Source organism: Lissotriton vulgaris, chromosome 4_1 (genome assembly GCF_964263255.1).
Source record: "Lissotriton vulgaris chromosome 4_1, aLisVul1.2, whole genome shotgun sequence".
Taxonomy (NCBI): domain Eukaryota; kingdom Metazoa; phylum Chordata; class Amphibia; order Caudata; family Salamandridae; genus Lissotriton; species Lissotriton vulgaris.
The window spans coordinates 128,484,435-128,504,448 of record NC_141691.1 but is presented as its reverse complement, the minus strand read 5'-3'; the positions used below and the strand labels follow the sequence as shown (position 1 = coordinate 128,504,448).

At 46.0% G+C, this 20,014-nt stretch overlaps 1 protein-coding gene across 3 annotated transcripts in view; it reads right to left on the bottom strand.

The window, feature by feature from the left end:
- The window catches only part of ARHGEF9 (Cdc42 guanine nucleotide exchange factor 9), a 1,106,557-nt gene that overhangs the window by 172,090 nt on the left and 914,453 nt on the right, over positions 1-20,014 (bottom strand). For all 3 annotated transcript variants that reach the window (XM_086918380.1, XM_086918381.1, XM_086918382.1), the window contains one exon: positions 9,121-9,300. In XM_086918380.1, coding sequence (XP_086774506.1) covers positions 9,121-9,300 — 180 coding nt within the window. The remainder of the gene's footprint in view (positions 1-9,120; positions 9,301-20,014) is intronic.

Genomic DNA, 20,014 nt, shown 5'->3' with positions numbered 1-20,014 from the left:
TCCCCACGACATTTCTAGTGGACACCGGAGCCACTCGATCCACGGTCAGATCAGCCGCAGTTCCAGGCCTGCCCATGTCTGGGGAGACCATACAAGTGGTGGGGGTCGCTAATAAGAGAATGATCAGTCCTTTGACTGAGCCCGTGCAGGTGAAAATAGGGAGGTACAGTGAGGAGCACCAGTTTGTGGTTTGCGATTCTAGTCCTGTATGTCTGCTAGGAAGAGACCTTTTGTGCAAATTGAACTGCACTATATACTGTACCCCGCAAGGAGTGGAGGTACTGACAAATGATGATGATGCAGACTTTAAAGTCGCCAATTCCAGAATATGTGTGGAGTTGTATCCCACTCTGACAGTAGACGAGCTCCCCTGGGACTTGAGAGAGACAGTTGCTCCAGAAGTGTGGGATTTCACTGGGGAAGAGATTGGGTTGGTGAAAGGAGTGGACCCAGTGAAAATTGTAGTGAAACCACATGCTCAGTTCCCAAGAACCCCTCAGTATAAATTGACTCCAGAAACGATTGCAGGCATAAAACCCGTGATTGAGTCCATGATTAAGCAGGGAATACTGAAGGAAATCGTGGGTAGTCCATGCAACTCCCCGATTATGGGTTTGCAGAAACCAAATGGGAAATTCCGGATAGTGCAGGACCTCAGAAAGATTAATAACATAGTCGTTTCGTGTTGTCCAGTGGTACCGAATCCATCAGTGATATTGTTTCAGATACCGTTCCAAGCAGAATGGTTCACTGTGATTGATCTTTGCCAGGCTTTCTTTTCGATCCCTTTGGACGAAGAAAGCCATTTTCTTTTCGCATTTAAGCTGGAAGGTCGCGTCCTAACATGGTGTCGTATTCCTCAGGGGTATACAGAAAGCCCATCGATCTTCAACCAGCTCTTAAAGAAAAATCTTGAAAGTCTAGTGCTGCCCCAGAGGTCAGTTCTGGTCCAGTACATAGACGACCTCCTTGTGGCGTCAGAAACAGAAGAAGCTTGCAGACAGGACTCTATTGCTTTGTTAAATCACCTAGCTGAAAATGGGCATAAGGTGTCCCCGGGGAAATTGCAGTACTGCCTGACAGAGGTACAGTACTTGGGACACAGAATTGAGAAAGGTAAGAGAAAGGTGTCACCAGACAGGATAGAGGCCATCATGAAAATGAATGCGCCTAAAACTCAGAGAGAAGTCAGAATGTTCCTAGGAATGGTGGGATATTGCCGACAGTGGATTGCAAACTTTTCACTGAAAGCAAAGCCCTTGCAAAAACTGACGCACAAGGAAGTGAGTGATCCGGTACCATGGGACAAGGACTGTTTGATGGCGTTCCTGCAGCTGAGAGAGGACTTGTGTCGTGCTCCAGCTCTGGGAATGCCGGATTACGATAAACCATTCTTGCTCTACTGCTGTGAGAGAGAGGGATGCGCGCTGTCTGTGTTAGTCCAAATCCATGGGAATGCCCGTAGACCAGTCGCTTATTTCTCGGCTACTTTAGACCCAGTAGCCGCAGCGTTGCCCGGATGTCTCAAATCCGTTGCCGCAACAGGTGTCAGCATTGAGAGGTGTGAGAATATTGTTATGGGGCACCCGTTAGAGGTACATGTGCCCCACTCTGTTGAACTGTTGATGACCAGGACCAAAACACAGCATCTGACAAATAGCAGGCTCACGCGCTATGAGCAAGTCATTCTTGCTGCAGAGAACGTGACCCTCAGGAGATGCTCTGTTTTAAATCCTGCTACCTTGATGCCACTTCCAAACGATATTGAAGATGATGATGAATGTACAGACCATGACTGCCTCGATGTGACTGAACTATGCACCAAACCAAGACCCGACATCGTAGATGAGCCACTGACCAACCCAGATGAAATTTTCTTTGTCGATGGCTCATGTGTAAGAGACGAAGTTGGGCAGTTGAGAGCAGCTTACGCTGTTTGCACAATTACTGGAGTAGTGGAAGCTGGATGCCTGGAAGGAGTACACTCCGCTCAGGTAGCCGAGATTATTGCCCTGACACGTGCCTGCCTGGCAAGCAATCAAATTCGAGTCACCATATACACTGATAGTCAATATGGTTACGGGGTAGTTCATGATTACGGGCAGTTATGGTCTCAAAGAGGGTTCATGACCTCTTCAGGCTCTCCCATTCGCAATGGAGAGTTTGTGCGCCTGCTGTTGGAGGCATTGCAATGTCCAGCAGGTATTGCAGTTGTGAAGTGTACCGCGCATACCAGAAATATGGACTTCGTGTCACAAGGCAATAGATATGCCGACGAAGTCGCACGGTATTGCGCGGAGACAGGATACTCTTTCACAGAGGTGGAAGTGGGTGGAATAAATGTAAGGACTGAATTAGCTATGATATTGGAAACTGTTGATACTTGGGACGAACTGAAGGAGATGCAAGAGAATGCTCCTGACTGTGAAAAAGAAACATGGCAAAAGGCAGGATGTGTGGTGGGTGAGGCCCATTTCTGGGTCTCAGCAGATGGCAGAGCAGTGTTGCCCAATGAGATGGTGAGCCCAATGGCCCGACACATACATGGTCCTGTCCACTTAGGAAGAGATGCTATGCTGAGAGTGTTTAGACAGACCTGGTACAACCCCAAGTTCAGAGTAGCAGCCGAAGCAGTGTGCCAGCGTTGTGTGACGTGCCAGCAGTTGAATGTAGGGAAAAAGACACCAGTTGCACTGAGCCACATAGGGAGGTCAGGAGGTCCATTCAATAGAATGCAGATAGATTTTATCGAAATGCCAAGGTGCAGCCGCCTCCGTTATATCCTGGTGGTTGTCTGCGTTTTCTCCAGATGGGTTGAGGCATATCCTACACGCAGGTGCGACACCCTCACAGTGGCTAAGTTACTGCTTAGGGAGCTTATACCGCGCTTCGGGGTGCCGGCCTCTTTGGAATCAGATAGGGGAACGCATTTCAACAGCTCGCTTGTGAAAATGATTTGTGCCGCTTTAAATATAGACCAAAAACTACATTGCAGTTATCGACCAGAAGCTTCAGGAATTGTGGAGCAAATAAATGGCACCATCAAGGCCAGAATTGCAAAGGTGTGTTCATCAACATCCTTGAGTTGGCCTGATGCGTTGCCATTGGTTCTTATGAGCCTCCGCAGTACCCCAGACAGAAGAACGGGGCTGTCACCACATGAGGTGTTAATGGGAAGAGCAATGAGGTTACCATCTGTTCCAACTGCTGCACTGATTAGCATCACAGATGATATGATCCTGGACTATTGTAAGGGGCTGTCTGACGCCATTCATTCTGTGTCCCTTCAGGTGCAGGCTGCCGAGGTACCATCGTGCCAGGACCCTTGTCACGACTTGCTTCCTGGGGATTGGGTCCTGGTGAAAAAGCACGTGAGAAACAGCTGCCTGGATGTTCGTTGGCGTGGGCCTTTCCAGATCATCCTGACCACAAATACGGCAGTAAAGGTGGGAAGCCTGCCCAACTGGATCCACGCGTCGCACACGCGGAGAGTTCCAGCACCTCTGGAAGAAACAGCTCCTCTCTCGGATAGACGTCCAGCTGAGGACCGAGAAGCCACAGAGGGGGCTAGCCAAGCTGTAGAGGTGCCAGCGGAAGCAGGGAACGAATCTGACCAAGCTGAGGACGGTCAGTACAACAGCGAGACAGACGACGCTACGGAAGGTGAAAGTAGCTGGGAGTACGAGTCAGACGCTGACAGGTCTGACAGAGAGCGTGAAAGAACAAGAAGAAAACGGAGTAGAAGGGTACGTGGAGAAGCTGATTGGCCGCAAAGAGGGAGCTCTAGCCTAAGGTCAACTCCGGAGAGAACCCTTCCTCCGATATCAGAAGACTCAGACCCCGAAGAAGGTGCTCAGGGCGCTGAAGCACCGGAGTTGAGGAGGTCAAGAAGAGTGCGTGTGCCTAACAGAAGATACTCCACCCCTGAGTGGACATACCTGGCGACAGATGGCTTCGAAGCCAGTGACAGGGAGGATCCGAGCGGTGGTGGTGTCCAGTTCTGAGCCCATCGTAACAGTGGAGATACGACTGTTAGTACCCGGAGTTGAACAAGAAGGGTCACTGACATTTATGCTTCCCCGACCTCCCCGCCTCAGCAAGATAAAGGACATGTTTCTCACAGAATTGCAATTCCCCGATTTTGGTACAAAGATATCCGCCGCAGAAGAGCACAATCTTCATCTGGAAATATTGAATTTTGCTGTTGAAGCTGCAGGCGAGCGCCTGATAGTGGATGCTTAAAAGACTTTGTAAATAAGCGTGAAGAAAAGAAGATTACCTAGCGCCTAGGAAGCAGAGATTCTTAGGGACACTCCCTGAGATGATGGAGAAGGGCTAGGGTTGTCTGTATTTGAACTAAAAAGAACTTTGGCGGAAAGGGTTGTCAGCTTCCTGTTGCGTGGTTCTCAGGACAAAAGGAGAAAAAAGAGACAGTAAAGGAGCGAAAAAGAAAGGAACTTTGTGCTGAGTTGAGAGAGAACCACACTATCTGACGAAATGGAGGCCGGTACCCAGAACCGCAGAGCGAAATGTATAATAGGTACACTAATAGTAGGAGTGATAATACTAATAGCTTTAGTGGTAACAGTCTCTTATGTAAAGGGACGTGAGGAGGAGGCAAAGGTAACTGATGTGGCATCTGCAGAAGCGCTTACACCTACCATTGCTGGTGAGAAAGGGGAAAACACACACGAGAAAGCGTTATTGGCTGCAGAAGCCCGCAGGTTACACGTGGATGAGTCCCAAGGTGACTTTAGGTCAAATGCTTATGCTAAATTATTGTATGAATACGTGGATGCCATGGAGGTTAAGGACTGTTACGTCTGCATGCAGTTGCCGGCTTCTGTAGATGAAGGCATTCGATATCATCACCTCCCGCTGACATATGGCATTACATGTAGCTTGTTGCTTAGTATATTTTATGGGAGAGATAGTTTTGACTATTATTTCTCCAATTATGATGCAGTGTTACCAGAAGTCCCAAATTATAAACAAATGAATAAGTGGGACTACTGGAAGAGTGAAGAAAGGTTGGCAAAGTTTTTCATTCCTTGGATTACTTTAGATACTTCACATGCCCGCAGAAATAACCTGACATGTAAGGTGTCAGAAGTCGAGAAAAAGTTCATAGGGCAGGTGGATGATCGGAATAGGAGACAAAAGATTTTGAAAAAATCAGGACAATGGAAAACAGATTGGACCGAAGAAGAAAAGGCACACAAGAGAAAGGGTAGTAGTGGTCCAATAGCTTTAGATAGAACGCAGAGAGGAAAGTTATGTCTTCATAGAGCCAAAACGTATTATGAAAATGTATACGTGGGAGAGGTTAGCTGTGAACATGCTTTCAATTTGGAGTACTACACCAAAGACTTCCTGAAGGGAATGCAAGTGATTCCTAACGTATATTTTGTATGTGGGAGAAATGCCTACGTGAGGCTACCCGATAATTGGTATGGCTCATGTTACTTGGCAATTATCTTCCCTAAAATATATCATGCCCAAGACTTAGAGATCATTGAGGGCAAGACATCATCGAGAGGAAGGAGAGATGTGAGTGCAGAAATGGTTGGAGATGTCTTTGGAGCTGTGTTCCCACTTCTGGGATTAGCTCTTAATGATGTTAAAATTAGACGGCTAGCAACAGTCGTAGACAGGTTGTCTGCCAGCACTGCTCAGTCCTTAATGCTAGTAGAAGGAGAGATGCAATCGATAAGGGCTATGGTTCTTCAAAACCGCCTTGCGTTGGATGTCCTATTAGCAAAAGAGGGCGGAGTCTGTAAGGCTTTGAAGGTCCAAGAATGTTGTACTTACATTCCAGACAATTCAAAGCCCCTTGAGAAAGTTATTAGAAATATAACTGATATTCACAAGGAGATTGAAGACCTGAGCAGAGAAAATGTCTGGGAAAAGGTGGGCCAAGGAATGAGTGAAGCTGGAAGCTGGCTCACCGCCTTAGGCAAAAGCTTTGTGTGGAAAATACTAAAACCTATCATCATAATATTGATCTGTGGAATCGTGTTATGGGGTTTGGTGAGGGTATTTAAATGGAACAAAGCCAGAAGGTCAGCGAGGGCTCAGAGAAAACAGCTGCAGAGATTGGCTGCCATACAAGATAGTCAGTACCGGAGTCTGAGGGCTCTGGAAACTCAGAAGCGAGTTATGCTAGCAATCACCGCAGTTTAAATATTTAGTGATGACCCCGAGAGGTCATCAAAGGGGGGAACTGAGAGAGCGCAAACTGACCAAATTGTAGAAATGCATCACACTTACACGTAGTAAGCACAAATCATGAAGAGAAATGCCATGAGTGCTGATAGTAGCCACAGTTATATTCTGATGTGTAGTTAATATAGAAGTTTAAATAGAAGTGGAACTAATACAGAAATGTGTGTAGTAATAAGGTTTATTAAACGTGATTATTTCTGAATCCATGTTGTGTAGCTGCTAAAATGTAAAATGGCATACGGAAACGTTGAACGTGGTAGGCCTCAGGGCCAGAGCTAAGAGGGAGGGGAAAGGAGAGTAAATTGCGCAATGTGGATTGCACTAATGTTTAGTAATAATGAGTAGGTTTGATTTATAGATGTGTTCACTTAATCAGTAGAATAAGAGTATTAACATGCTAACAATTAAAGAAGAAGTTGAATATTATAAAACTGTTGTAGAGCTGGAAAGCCTTAAACGTTGATTTACACATTTTAGTCTGGGCCGGGGAATGTTGCAACGCGGTTGGAAAACCATGAGAATTGGGATTTGGCTCCAAATGTCTGTCTGGAAGAGAAAAGGGGGTATTCAATTATTAATAATGAATAGAAGCCTGTTCTTGAAATGGACCAGACATGGAGGAGGGTTCCGGAATGTTTAAGGGGTATCAGCGGGCCGGAGAAGCGTCTGAGAAACAAGGTCGACTCTGACCACAAGGCCTCATCATGGAAAAAGCCAGAAGCTACACCACGTGAGGGGCGTCTCGCGAGGGGCGTCCTAAATGTTGTTGTGTTTTTGTATTAGGGACAGCACCCCTGGGTGGAGTTAGAGCAGAAGCCTGAGGACCCTTTAGAGAGCGGATGGGTAGGCAGAGAGGGGCCATGATTGGAGGACTTTAGGTTTTCACCAAGAGACGGAGAGTGGGTGACTTCCTTTGGGGGCCATTCACTGCTGACACCTTTTGATAGGTTGGGACCTGGTTAAGTAGGGATACCATCTAGAGCAGGGTAGGGACAGCCTAACCTGTATTTTCCCTCCGCCTGTAATGACCGACAGATTTCAATATGTGTCTATGCTAATAGCACTATTGTTTTTAGAATTGGTATTGGTAATTTCCGTTGTTCGTCTGAGGGCTTTCAGAGAACACATGTACGTAGTTGGGCCTGTGTATCTGGTTAATCTCATTTTGAGATGCTTGTATCTGCAACTTATCTTGACTTTATAATAAACCTTTGAAAGCTAGAAGTTGTTTGTGATCCTTTGAGCAGAGTCCTTTATTGGGAGAACTAACTTGGTAAGAGATGCACTTTCTTTCCTCAAAGACAGGCAATAAAGGTTCAGTCGACCAGACCGGGGTTTTAGATCGATAGAGATAAGGTATTGATCAAAATCTCGCCCCTTCCAGTTGTTTATGCATTATAAAGACTGATGCTTCAAATTCTTTGCCTCCGACCTGTACCATTTCTTCAACTGTCTGCACTTGTCCTAATCGGGAAAATTACATTATAGGTAATCCTTAAATTGTCCCTATTTCTAATGGTAGGTCAACAATAACACGAACACTATACCTAATCCTAAAACGAGTGCTAAACTGTCCTCATTTCTTTGCGATGATTTCACATAACCATTTATTTTACTTCTTTCTATTTAATTTAAACTAAGTTTAAAAAATGTTTGCCAAACTCATACCCTAAATCAATTTTTTAGGTTTTTCTTTTTTACTGTTATTTATTTAAATACAATAATTTAATGTGAAATGCATTAAAGTATTTTTACTGCTACATGTGCTGTAATTAACGAGTTAATAAAATGTAGTTGTCTATTTTAGTTATATTCAAAATGATTGGGATGGCACTCGTTAACACTAAATTAATTTAAATATTCTTTTTTCGCTACATACTTTAAGTCACAATTTTGTAATTAATGAAAATAATATTGGCTTGATTAGCATTCGAATTAATGAAATTATTGAAGTTTTTCTCATACAATGCCCCTTTAAAAGTGCTTTTAAACATGTTATCTATTTAACTTTAAAGGTGTTGCTCTATTTTTTTATAATAATTTTAGGTAATAGGCAAGAAGAATATGTTAGAAAAAGAGTGGATCCGAAGTAACGATGTAGAACCATCAAGACACTAAAATAGAGAAAAACGGATTCAGTGCTTTTCTCAGGCAAGGAATTCAGGCATCTGAGTGTTCTGACACTTTGATGATTCATTTTTCCAATACCATGCAAAAAGATTGATAACTCCTCAGCCAATAGACTTTCTTTCATGAATTAAAAGCTTTTCAAAGGCCATTTGGGGTTCATCGGTAGTCCACTCCATTTGAATGCCCATTCACATACACCACTCCTATTCCAACACCCTAAACCTTGCCTAACACTGCCAGTCAACATTTTAGGAAAAACAGAAATACTGTATAATCTTTCTAGAATTTTAAAACCTTATTAACACTCTCAAAGAACACAGTCTTTTTGAGCTGTTTCTATAATTCCATATTTTCTATTAACGTTTTAAAGTTGTCTCCCTGGATGGCGCTAGGGCAAATACCTTTTTTTCTTCATCCTAATTTAAAAAAACAACATATGTATTACACAATATTGTAATTTTGTATGTTTCTTTTGTTTCATTCTTATATATTTCCACCATTCTGACTATTGTTTCTCCGAAATGTTTAAATTGTCATTATAGTACAGAATGCTTCGGCTCGATAACCTTGGGGAACAAATGTCTCCTTTGTAAATTACAGTTGTAGCTCTCTAGGTCTGATTATTTTTATTGGGTTTGTTGTCTTGGAAAATCAATACAAAATATACAGGGAATGAAGGATGCTGTCGCTCACACTGTTGTCATCATCCATAATACAAATCATTAAACCAAGAACAGTGGTTCCCACTGCGGGTAAGTTACATACATGTTCCAGGAAGCATGGTCCTATCTCGCTGAGATGGGGCTCCTCGGTGTTGTACTGCTTCTCCAAGTCTCGTACGAAGCCCATCTGGAACCGGTAAATGTCTTCAATGTTGCCAAATATGACCTTCAGCTGCTCGTCGCTGAACATGTCCCGCCGCTTCCGGCACTGCTTCAGGTAACCCTGGAAGAAGATCAAAGATGGAAGAAGGTAAGAGAAGGTCTCAAGAGGACATCTAACCACAAACAGTGCCCCTGCCCCATCAATTAGAGGAAATACTGCAAGAAAGTGCAGGACGCACTCTCTGGTCATTGAGACAAGCATCCCTGTCTGGAAGATGAGCTTTGAGGATGTGGTACCTTTAGGCATCGATTGTGGGAATTTGTTGTCTGTCTAGACTGACCACCTCAGATATGTTCCTGATTTTAGAACCTCACTCTTTGCAGGTCTGTGAGATTCAGCTGAGACAATCTGAGATACCAAGGCAAGAAATCTCAAACAAAGCGAAACCTGAAACACCGAAAAGTTGTACCTATAGTGCACCACTCCTCTCGATGGAAGGAACTCTCCTCGATTGGATGGATGGCGCCAACGAAATTGGGATAACATTTTTGTATCACTATAGCTCAGTGCAAGCGTTACAAGGAATGTACTACAATAACTTTTTTTGCTGCCATTCTTCTCCCTTTGCACTGCGTCTTAACTCAACATCTGGATGTTGAGTACTCCGCTTTTGCTGTCACTCCCTACCTTCCCAATCTTACTTCGACAACCACACGGTCCTTTTCAAAGACTTCCATGCTTACATATATTCTTTCGCACTCGAGCATTCCCAATTCATTCCTTCAAGCCCTTCCTGACGCTCTCCCAGGCATGCTTCCATCTCTCACATCCAGCTGTCACCATGCATGCTTCCATTCTGCCCCCTCCAGGTCTCCCTGTGCAAGCCCCCATTCCACCCCCTCCAGGTCTCCCCGTGCATGCCTCCATTCCACCCCCTCCAGGTCTCCCCGTGCATGCCTCCATTCCACCCCCTCCAGGTCTCCCAATGAATGCCTCCATTCCATCCCCTCCAGGTCTCCCAGTGCATGCCCCCATTCCACCCCCTCCAGGTCTCCCCGTGCATGCCCCCATTCCACCCCCTCCAGGTCTCCCCGTGCATGCCTCCATTCCACCCCCTCCAGGTCTCCAAATGAATGCCTCCATTCCATCCCCTCCAGGTCTCCCTGTGCAAGCCCCCATTCCACCCCCTCCAGGTCTCCCCGTGCATGCCCCCATTCCACCCCCTCCAGGTCTCCCCGTGCATGCCTCCATTCCACCCCCTCCAGGTCTCCAAATGAATGCCTCCATTCCATCCCCTCCAGGTCTCCCTGTGCAAGCCCCCATTCCACCCCCTCCAGGTCTCCCAGTGCATGCCTCCATTCCACCCCCTCCAGGTCTCCCAGTGAATGCCTCCATTCCACCCCCTCCAGGTCTCCCAGTGAATGCCTTCATGCCACCCCTCCAGGTCTCCCATGCATACCCCCATTCCACCCCCTCCAGGTCTCCCAGTGCCTGCCTCCATTCCACCCCCTCCAGGTCTCCCAGTGAATGCCTCCATTCCACCCCCTCCAGGTCTCCCCCTGAATGCCTTCATGCCATCCCCTCCAGGTCTCCCAGTGAATGCCTTCATGCCATCCCCTCCAGGTCTCCCAGTGAATGCCTCCCTTCTGCCCCCTCCAGGTCTCCCAGTGCAAACCTCAATTCCAACCCCTCCAGGTCTCCCTGTGCATGCCTCCCTTCTGCCCCCTCCAGGTCTCCCAGTGCAAACCTCAATTCCAACCCCTTCAGGTCTCCCCGTGAATGCCTCCATTCTGCCCCCTCCAGGTCTCCAAGTGAATGCCTCCATTCTGCCCCCTCCAGGTCTCCCAGTGAATGCCTCCATTCCACCCCTCCTGGTCTCCCAGTGCATACCCCCATTCAAACACCTCCAGGTCTCCCCTGTGAATGCCTCAATTCCGCCCCCCCCCAGGTCTGCCAGTGCATACCTCCATTCTACGCACTCCAGGTCTCCCCATGCATGCCTCCATTCCACCCCGTCCAGGTCTCCCCGTGAATGCCTCCATTGCACCCCCTCCAGGTGTCCCCGTGAATGCCTCCATTTCGCCTCTTTCAGGTCTCCCAGTGCATGCTTCCATTCAGCCCCCTCCAGGTCTCCCCGTGCATGCCTCTATTCCGCCCCTCCAGCTGTCCCAATGCATGCTTCCATTCCACCACCTTCAGGTCTCCCAGTGAATGCCTCCATTCCAACCCCTCCAGGTCTCCCAGTGCATGCTTCAATTCTGCCCCCTCCATGTCTCCCCTTGAATGCCTCCATTTCATCCCCTCCAGGTCTCCCCGTGCATGCCTCCATTCCACCCCCTCCAGGTGTCCCGTGAATGCCTCCATTCCACCCTCTCCAGGTCTCCCCGTGCATGCCTCCATTCCACCCCCTCCAGGTGTCCCTGTGCATGCCTCCATTCCACCCCCTCCAGGTCTGCCAGTGATTGCCTCCATTCCACCCCTTCCAGGTCTCCCCGTGCATGCCTCCATTCCACCCCCTCCAGGTCTCACAGTGCATGCCTCAATTCCACCTCCTCCAGGTCTCCCTGTGAATGCCTCCATTCCACCCCCTCCAGGTCTCCCCGTGCATGCCTCCATTCCACCCCCTCCAGGTCTCTACGTGCATGCTTCCATTGCGCCCCTCCAGGTCTCACTGTGCATGCCTCCATTCCACCCCCTCCAGGTGTCCCGTGAATGCCTCCATTCCACCCTCTCCAGGTCTCCCCGTGCATGCCTCTATTCCGCCCCCTCCAGCTGTCCCAATGCATGCTTCCATTCCACCACCTTCAGGTCTCCCAGTGAATGCCTCCATTCCAACCCCTCCAGGTCTCCCAGTGCATGCTTCAATTCTGCCCCCTCCATGTCTCCCCTTGAATGCCTCCATTTCATCCCCTCCAGGTCTCCCCGTGCATGCCTCCATTCCACCCCCTCCAGGTGTCCCGTGAATGCCTCCATTCCACCCTCTCCAGGTCTCCCCGTGCATGCCTCCATTCCACCCCCTCCAGGTCTCCCCGTGCATGCCTCCATTCCACCCCCTCCAGGTCTCTACGTGCATGCTTCCATTGCGCCCCTCCAGGTCTCACTGTGCATGCCTCCATTCCACCCCCTCCAGGTGTCCCCGTGAATGCCTCCATTCCGCCTCCTCCAGGTCTCCCCGTGAATGCCTCCATTCTGCCCCCTCCAGGTCTTCACATGAATGCCTCCATTCCACCCCCTCCAGGTCTCCCCGTGCATGCCTCCATTCCACCCCCTTCAGGTCTCCCCGTGCATGCCTCCATTTCATCCCCTCCAGGTCTCCCCGTGCATGCCTCCATTCCACCCCCTCCAGGTGTCCCAGTGAATGCCTCCATTCTGCCCCCTCCAGGTCTCCCAGTGAATGCCTCCATTCCACCCCCTCCAGGTCTCTTTGTGCATGCTTCCATTCTGTCCCCTCCAGGTCTCTACGTGCATGCTTCCATTCTGCCCCCTCCAGGTCTCCCTGCGCATTCCTACATCACCCTTTCAGCTCCCCACTTCTTCCTACTCTTATTCTAGACACTCCAGCCCTCCAAACCATACTTTAATCCATCCATCACTAGCTCTTCCCATCTATGCCCGCAGCTGGTTTGATCCATAGTACCCCCGCCCGCTTTCCGATGCCTGCTTCCGTCATCCCACTGTCCCCAACTGTCTATCAATCTTTCACCATTACCTCTGTTGCTCCCCTCCCAATTGCCACATCTTAACAAGGATTGAAGGAAGAAAGGTGAAAAGATAGTAAACACCACCAACCCCCAGACCACCCTCGCCCCAACCCTTCCACTCTTACCCCAGTGCCTTATTAGAGCCAGTGGCTTCCGGTGCTCGGCACCAGCACTTGATTGTCAACACTAGCAGTGATGACAGTCTGCCACTTGGTGGCACTGTCTGGCTAATTTAGAGATGAGCAGAACAGTTATCAATTAATTTTAATGAGACTAATACCTATTGCACAAGCCTTTCTTACAGCTTTGAGGGCCTGGATAGTCTGAATTGTCACAGTGTAGCTGTGTAGGTACTGCCATTGGCAGCACTGGAAGGGGCATTGGGTGGTGCAAGCTGCAGTGGTCTCCCGACCAGTGGCATCTTAATACATGGGCATGCTGGGCAGGTGCTCGCGGGCCCCACATGCATAGGGTCCCGATGCAGACCAGAATTTAACTCGAATTGTCCGTTAAACATTTCTACTCCTGTGAGTGATTGTCTAGGCAGGGCCCAGTGCACTGATTTGCCCGGGGCCTATAATGCTGTTAAGACGGCCCTGCTCCCGACGAGGGCCCTGGCACTTATTCTTTTACAAATTAAGCACTGTCTTACCCCATTACTACTGAAGTGGTTGAAAAGCTGCCTGACGATAAATCACAAAGCATGAAAGATAGCCACAAAACAAATACCACAACCACATTAGCCATAATAGCATTCAAACACTAATCCATATTTATTTAATCATATGCTCTTACTGCGTGAGGGGGCAAACGGTGAAAATAACTTTTCATCCTGTACCCCAAGCCCTACCTCCTCTTTTGTATAAATCTTAATCTTTTGTGGGGAAACGAATCTGTAAATGAAATTAGGAAGCAAGCTCAAACATTTCCTAAGTCAGGGTTCCAGGGTAAGGTGACATGAAATGTGAGTGCTGGGCATTAACGATATTTTTCAATGTGGCCCTAAGAAATGGGGAAAGACTGGTCCCACCTATCAGGTTAGTGATAAAACATGAAAATACCTTTGGCTGCTCTGTTACAGTGCCACAAAAAACTGAACATAATGTTGACCACTGTATCAAGGCAATTACAAAGCAAAATGGCAGCACATTCCTTTTTAAAACTAATATATTTTCAAAATGTGCTCACAAATTTGAGTGCTGGAAAAAAATCCTGTATTTTCGACTGTTTTCAAGAGCAGCAGAAATGAGGGTTGTGGGAATGTAAATGTGCCTGCCCGGCTCTCTACCAAGGGGCACTGAGGCTTAGCGGATAGCGCGTTGAGGCTGCCTGCAGGCATCCATGCACCATAAGTGTGATTGCTGTCACCAGGCAGAGCAGATGTGCCTGAGGTCAGTGCAGCAAGAGATTCTGCTTCAGCCATAGAAAGGGATATGGAAGCCTGCAGTGACATGATGCCAACAGGGACTAAACATTGAAAAGCACAACCAGCAGACAGCATGAACACCAATGTGGTGGAAACTAGATCTCTGTGCCTTACCATCATGATCCCCACCCGGGGTGGGCGGACAGCACGGGGTGGGCGGACAGCATGGTCTGTCCATGGAATTCATCTCTTCCTCCCAGACCCCTCAACTTCAGCAGCACAACTTGATGCACTAAGAATGTTGTGTTATGATCAACCAAACTTCACCTTTCGTTGGGCAGATGTGGAATTATGGGGTCCATTATAGGTACCAGCTAAAATGAGAGCCCAAGCCATGTCCTATGGTACGCACAATTTCAATATCCCGTAAGCCGTGGAACATAGCTGGGCGTTCCACCCACCACTACTTCAAAGTATATGAGTTTGGATGCCTGGAGATTGGAATAAGAAATTGATTCCTTTAGGTACTGGTAACTCAGGACTAACTCTGAGTAGGTCTGTGATCTGCTAGTGCACACCAGTCAGACCCCCCAGGATATAGCGGCATGGATTAGCAAATTTAGCAGCACAAATATGGAAATTTAGCGGGACAAATATGGAAATTTACAAAAGTGCCGATTTCGCGGTTTGCCGCGAAATCCTGGAGGGTCTGACCAGTTAGACTCTGAACTAAGAAATCAAACTTATTACTAGATGTTAAATGGAAACAGTAGATTAAGAAATATTTTGTGCTACCTAGAATGGACAGTTTTATCTCATGCATGTCTGACAATACTTCAGTCATGCCTTTACATACGTTTAACACGTCAACAGAATGGGTGAATGTTTGGAGGAAGTCCAATTTCCTCACGGTATGGCCAGAAAGTACGCCCAGTAGTCGGACAAGTGCATTTAACCGCCTGGCAATGTTAAACATTGGTCTGCTACATTAGCTAGTCCTCAAAGATCGCAATGTGGCTCCTGGGAGAAGGGATGATACTGCAAGTGGCTTACTCAGTTGAGCGCCTTGGCCACGATCCAGCCTTCGGATAGCTCTGGGCGGTAGTGTGAGACAGAGAGTCTCTCTCTGTGCCTACATTACATGTTCTTGGCTTCATTTTATAGCAGACACTAGCATATGCTGCTGCGGCCATCACCGTGGTCCCGGCGTCACCAGGGTGCCGTTTGTTACCCGGTGATGGGCGCCCAACAGATGGACCTTATTGTAATTAGAGAGCGAGTACTCCAACGGATCGCAGTGTTGGAGGATGCTGAGGAGTGCGAGACAAATAATGGAGTGTTATCCTGCACAGCAAGTTATCAATGGATGCTTTCATCAGATGCGCTCACCAGCCAATGAGAGAAAAAATCAGTATGTCACTTCCTGGCGCCTTACCACGGAAATCCTGGTTCAATCTAAGTCAATAGTATCCAGAAAAAGGGTCGAAGTCAATATCCGATTTATAAAGATGAAGAAAAATAAATAATAAAATATTTAAAATTGGGAACCTTAATAAAAAAAACAACATTAGGATTGTGTTTTTATTAACAGATAACATGTAAAAGTAAATTTAACTACAGCACGATATTTATTCCCGATACAGAATCATAAAATATTGAAAACTCACAAAATAAATGAAATTTACTATAATTATGTTTTTACTATTGTTTATTTTGTACTCATAAAGGCAACGCACTGCTACACATTGCCGTTTAGAGCAAGTGTTAACTCATAGAAGGGCTGAGTCACAAAGAAAGATTTGACAATTAGAAATGTGCATTTTGTCCTTTTCCTCCTACGATTTGTGTAAATCTCGACATTTTAGGGGATGCACAAGGATGGCCAGGAATATGAATTGAATTTTTGCAAAACACAAATTTCCATGTGTGCTCCAAGTGCTTGACATCTACTCTTAGAGACTTTCTTTAACCAGGCAATCTGCAAGAACATTGGTGTTCAATTTTTTTTTTGCTTTGTAAAACAATGTTAAATGGGGATTTTGGATTTCTGACCATAAATTCAACTTTTTTTGTACTGAATTGACATGTGTCAGAGTGAAAAAGTAATGCTGTAAACTGGAAAAATGGCTTAATATAGAAGTTACCATACCAGCTTTTCTTGTGAAGATTATTTGATGGATTTATAATTACATTATTAATTCCAAAGGGCTTTAAGTACTACCACAATTTTTAAATACATTTCAACATGCTATTTTAATAAATATTATTTTAGGTTTTAATCATCATATTTATTGTAGAAGCCTTAACTTCCATAATCATTTCATCATCTTCAAACCACTTTTATTATTACTTCATTTTTAAATCATGTTTCTTGACAGGAATATGTTAACATATATGCAATGATCTCTTTAGCAAAAGTTTTGCAGCAATAACAAGGGCAAGTCCCTACAAAGAGATTTATTCCTGGATCCAATTGCAGAAGAGGTTTTTGATATTGGACTTCAACTGACGAAAAAAAAAACAGGAAAAATCTAATGATTCAATACATATGCTAATAGAAACTATTAGACACCATTTATTACAATATTCACATCCAGTATTTAACTGGAATCAACCAGAAAGACCATCATAACTGATAAAAAAACGAACCTGTTTTATCCAGTACAACCGCTTTAGAAAGGTCGACTGGAATGTGAATAGTTAACGGAGGGAAACAGGACACTAGTAATAAGGCCGCATCAAAATAGACAGACCTTTGGTGGAGCCACAGAACCTTAGGAGTTGAACGGAGGACAGGAAACTCTTCGAACGATTCATCAGTAAAGACTGTGGACCAATGAATCAATGACTATTTATGTATCTTCTATACTAATATAATAAAGAGAGAGCCCAAGCCTTTGAGGTGGGTAATCTCAGGAACCACAGCACCAATCACAACACCGAATACAGCGTTGGAAAGGGCAGTTGCAGCAGAAGGACATAGACTATGCAGACTCCCTCCATATACATTAAAAAGGTAAAAGAACCGTGCCAGCAAAGTAGTCCCTTGTGGGCGTGTCTGCGTTGTGCTGTGGGCGTGTGCTGGGGGCGTGACAAACGCTGGGGGCGTGTGATACGTTCAGCCCTTCATGCCATGTCCCATATTGTGTGCTGTGGGTGTGTACTGGGGGCGTGGGCATGTACGGGGCGCAGGATTACGGGAAAAAATAGCGAGCGTTGTGCCCAATATTTCATTGTTTTTTCTTCCCAGGTTCTGTACATTCCTGCTCCGGGTGTGCTTGCCCCGCGCTCCCAGTGACGTGCACGTGCTTTACTGTATGGAGGTCAGGCATGGCGCTATTCCCAAGGGCCGGAAGGAGCGCAAACTGGGGCCATTGTGCAGGAAATGTAATCTTGCCTTAACTTCCGGTGACGCCTGAAGCGCACACTGAAGATTTTCCACTTCTGTTGCGCACAGGCCTCGCGCCACGCACATCCGGACACAAGGCCCACCTCCACGGAAATAGCAAGAAAGGGACTATCCCTCCCCCGGGAATATGTGATGATATTCCGCAAACCAACATCCCGCATACCATCACTCCGCAATTTTTATAACGCTGCACTATTACTCCGCAAAGACATCATTTCTAAAACTTTTACAACGCATATGACTTTATCACGCATGCCATTATAACGCAAATGCATGTGTGGTAAAGTCATACACATTGTAAAAGTACATTATTAAAACAACAAATATATGTTTGTATATATGTGTATATATATGTACATATATATATATATATATATATATATATATATATATACACAAACGCATTTTTTTAAATTTAATTAAAACATTTATTCTTGTAAGTTGCATTATTCATATTATGTTTCTTTATTATTTTATTTTATTACCCTTTACACCCTAAAAACGAATCCCACCCTGCTCCCTTTAAATACCCCTGTACCCCATAATCATAACCCACCCTTACTCCTGAAAATACCCCAACACCCTTAAACACTAACCCATCTTAACCCTATAAATATACCCTGTACCCAAAAACCCAAACCTATCCCTAAACCCTAAAAATACCCCTGTACCCCAAACCCCAAACCTAGCCCTGAACCCTATAAATACCCTGGTACCTCAAAACCCAAACCTACCCCTGAAGACTAAAAATACCCCTGTACCCCAAAACCCAAACCTAGCCCTGACCCCTAAAAATACCCCTGTACCCCAAAACCCAAACCTACCCCTGAACCCTAAAATACCCCTGTACCCCAAAACCCAAACCTAGCCCTGAACCCTTAAAATAACCCTGTACCCCAAAACTCAAACCTACCCCTGAACCCTAAAAATACCCCTGTACCCCAAAACCCAAACCTAGCCCTGAACCTTAAAAATAACCCTGTACCCCAAAACCCAAACCTACCCCTGAACCCTAAAATACCCCTGTACCCCAAAACCCAAACCTAGCCCTGAACCCTAAAAATACCCCTGTAACCCAAACCTAGCCCTGAACCCTTAAAATACCCCTGTACCCCAAAACCCAAACCTACCTCTGAACCCTAAAAATACTCCTATACCCCAAAACCCAAACCTAACCCTGAACCCTAAAAATACCCCTGTACCCCAAAACCCATACCTATCCCTAAACCCTAAAACTACCCCTGTACCCCATAACCCAAAACTATATCTGAAACCTTAAAATACCCAAACACCCCAAAACATATACGTCAGTACCCCAAAACATATACCCCTATACCCATACTTACCTTATCCAAACATTTTTTTTAAAACATGCTTTTAACATTCATGCATTTACAACGAATTGTAATGCCATGCGTTATAATGGCATTGCGTTGTCATGCTACTTTCCTAATGAAAGTATGCGGAGTGATGGTATGCGGAAATAAAGTTGCGGAATAATGAGTGTTTACCCTCACCAGGTAAGTACATTGGTGGCACGGCGGCCCACATCTCCAGCAACATACTCATATTTTTCCACCACCCATTTGAAAAATGCACAGGTCTCTCTCATTGATGGCCAGCATCGACATACAATTTTAGACACACCTCCCGCCACAAGTTCTAGAATTGCGAACTTTAGAGCTGGGGAGCTACGTTCGAATCTCGGCATCAGCTAAACATCCCGTGATTCCAGCAAATCGCTGGAATCTCTCCAGTACACAAAAGTCCACTTTCTACGGACTTTTGTGGACTGGAGAGTAATGTTTCTGAGCGACAGTGATCGGTAATATACGGAGGAGACTCTCATTTCGCGTTACTGCAGGCTAAAACTTTATTGATCCTGCCTGGAGACACTATACAACTTGGCATACAGAGAAAAACTATGCACATAGGTGGTTTTTCCAGCACCAGTCTACATTTGAAAGGCTATTTTATTGATCTGGACAATCGATATCCAGACCTCGTATGATTCGTCCTACTTGAATAAACGTGATTTTCAAACCAAACTCTACTTACTTCAGGAGCCTTGAAAAAGTCACGAATGGCGACGAAACACGTGTCAACTGTGGTGAAGATTGCTTGCTGGACAAAGTGTTTATGTGTTGCTGTATTAAATATTTTGGTTACTATGAGGCCAGACGGCTCTCACTGGGAATAGTAGAGTGGCTGTAGAGTCTTGAGTCACTCTTTTACTCTCCGTTGGTTCACAGATGTACATTCAATCGTCACATGTGGGCCCACTCCTTTCGGCATTCTTATGGGTATGTGATCTCCTTCCTACTGAAGTGTGTGTCAGGCTGCTATCAGATAACACTC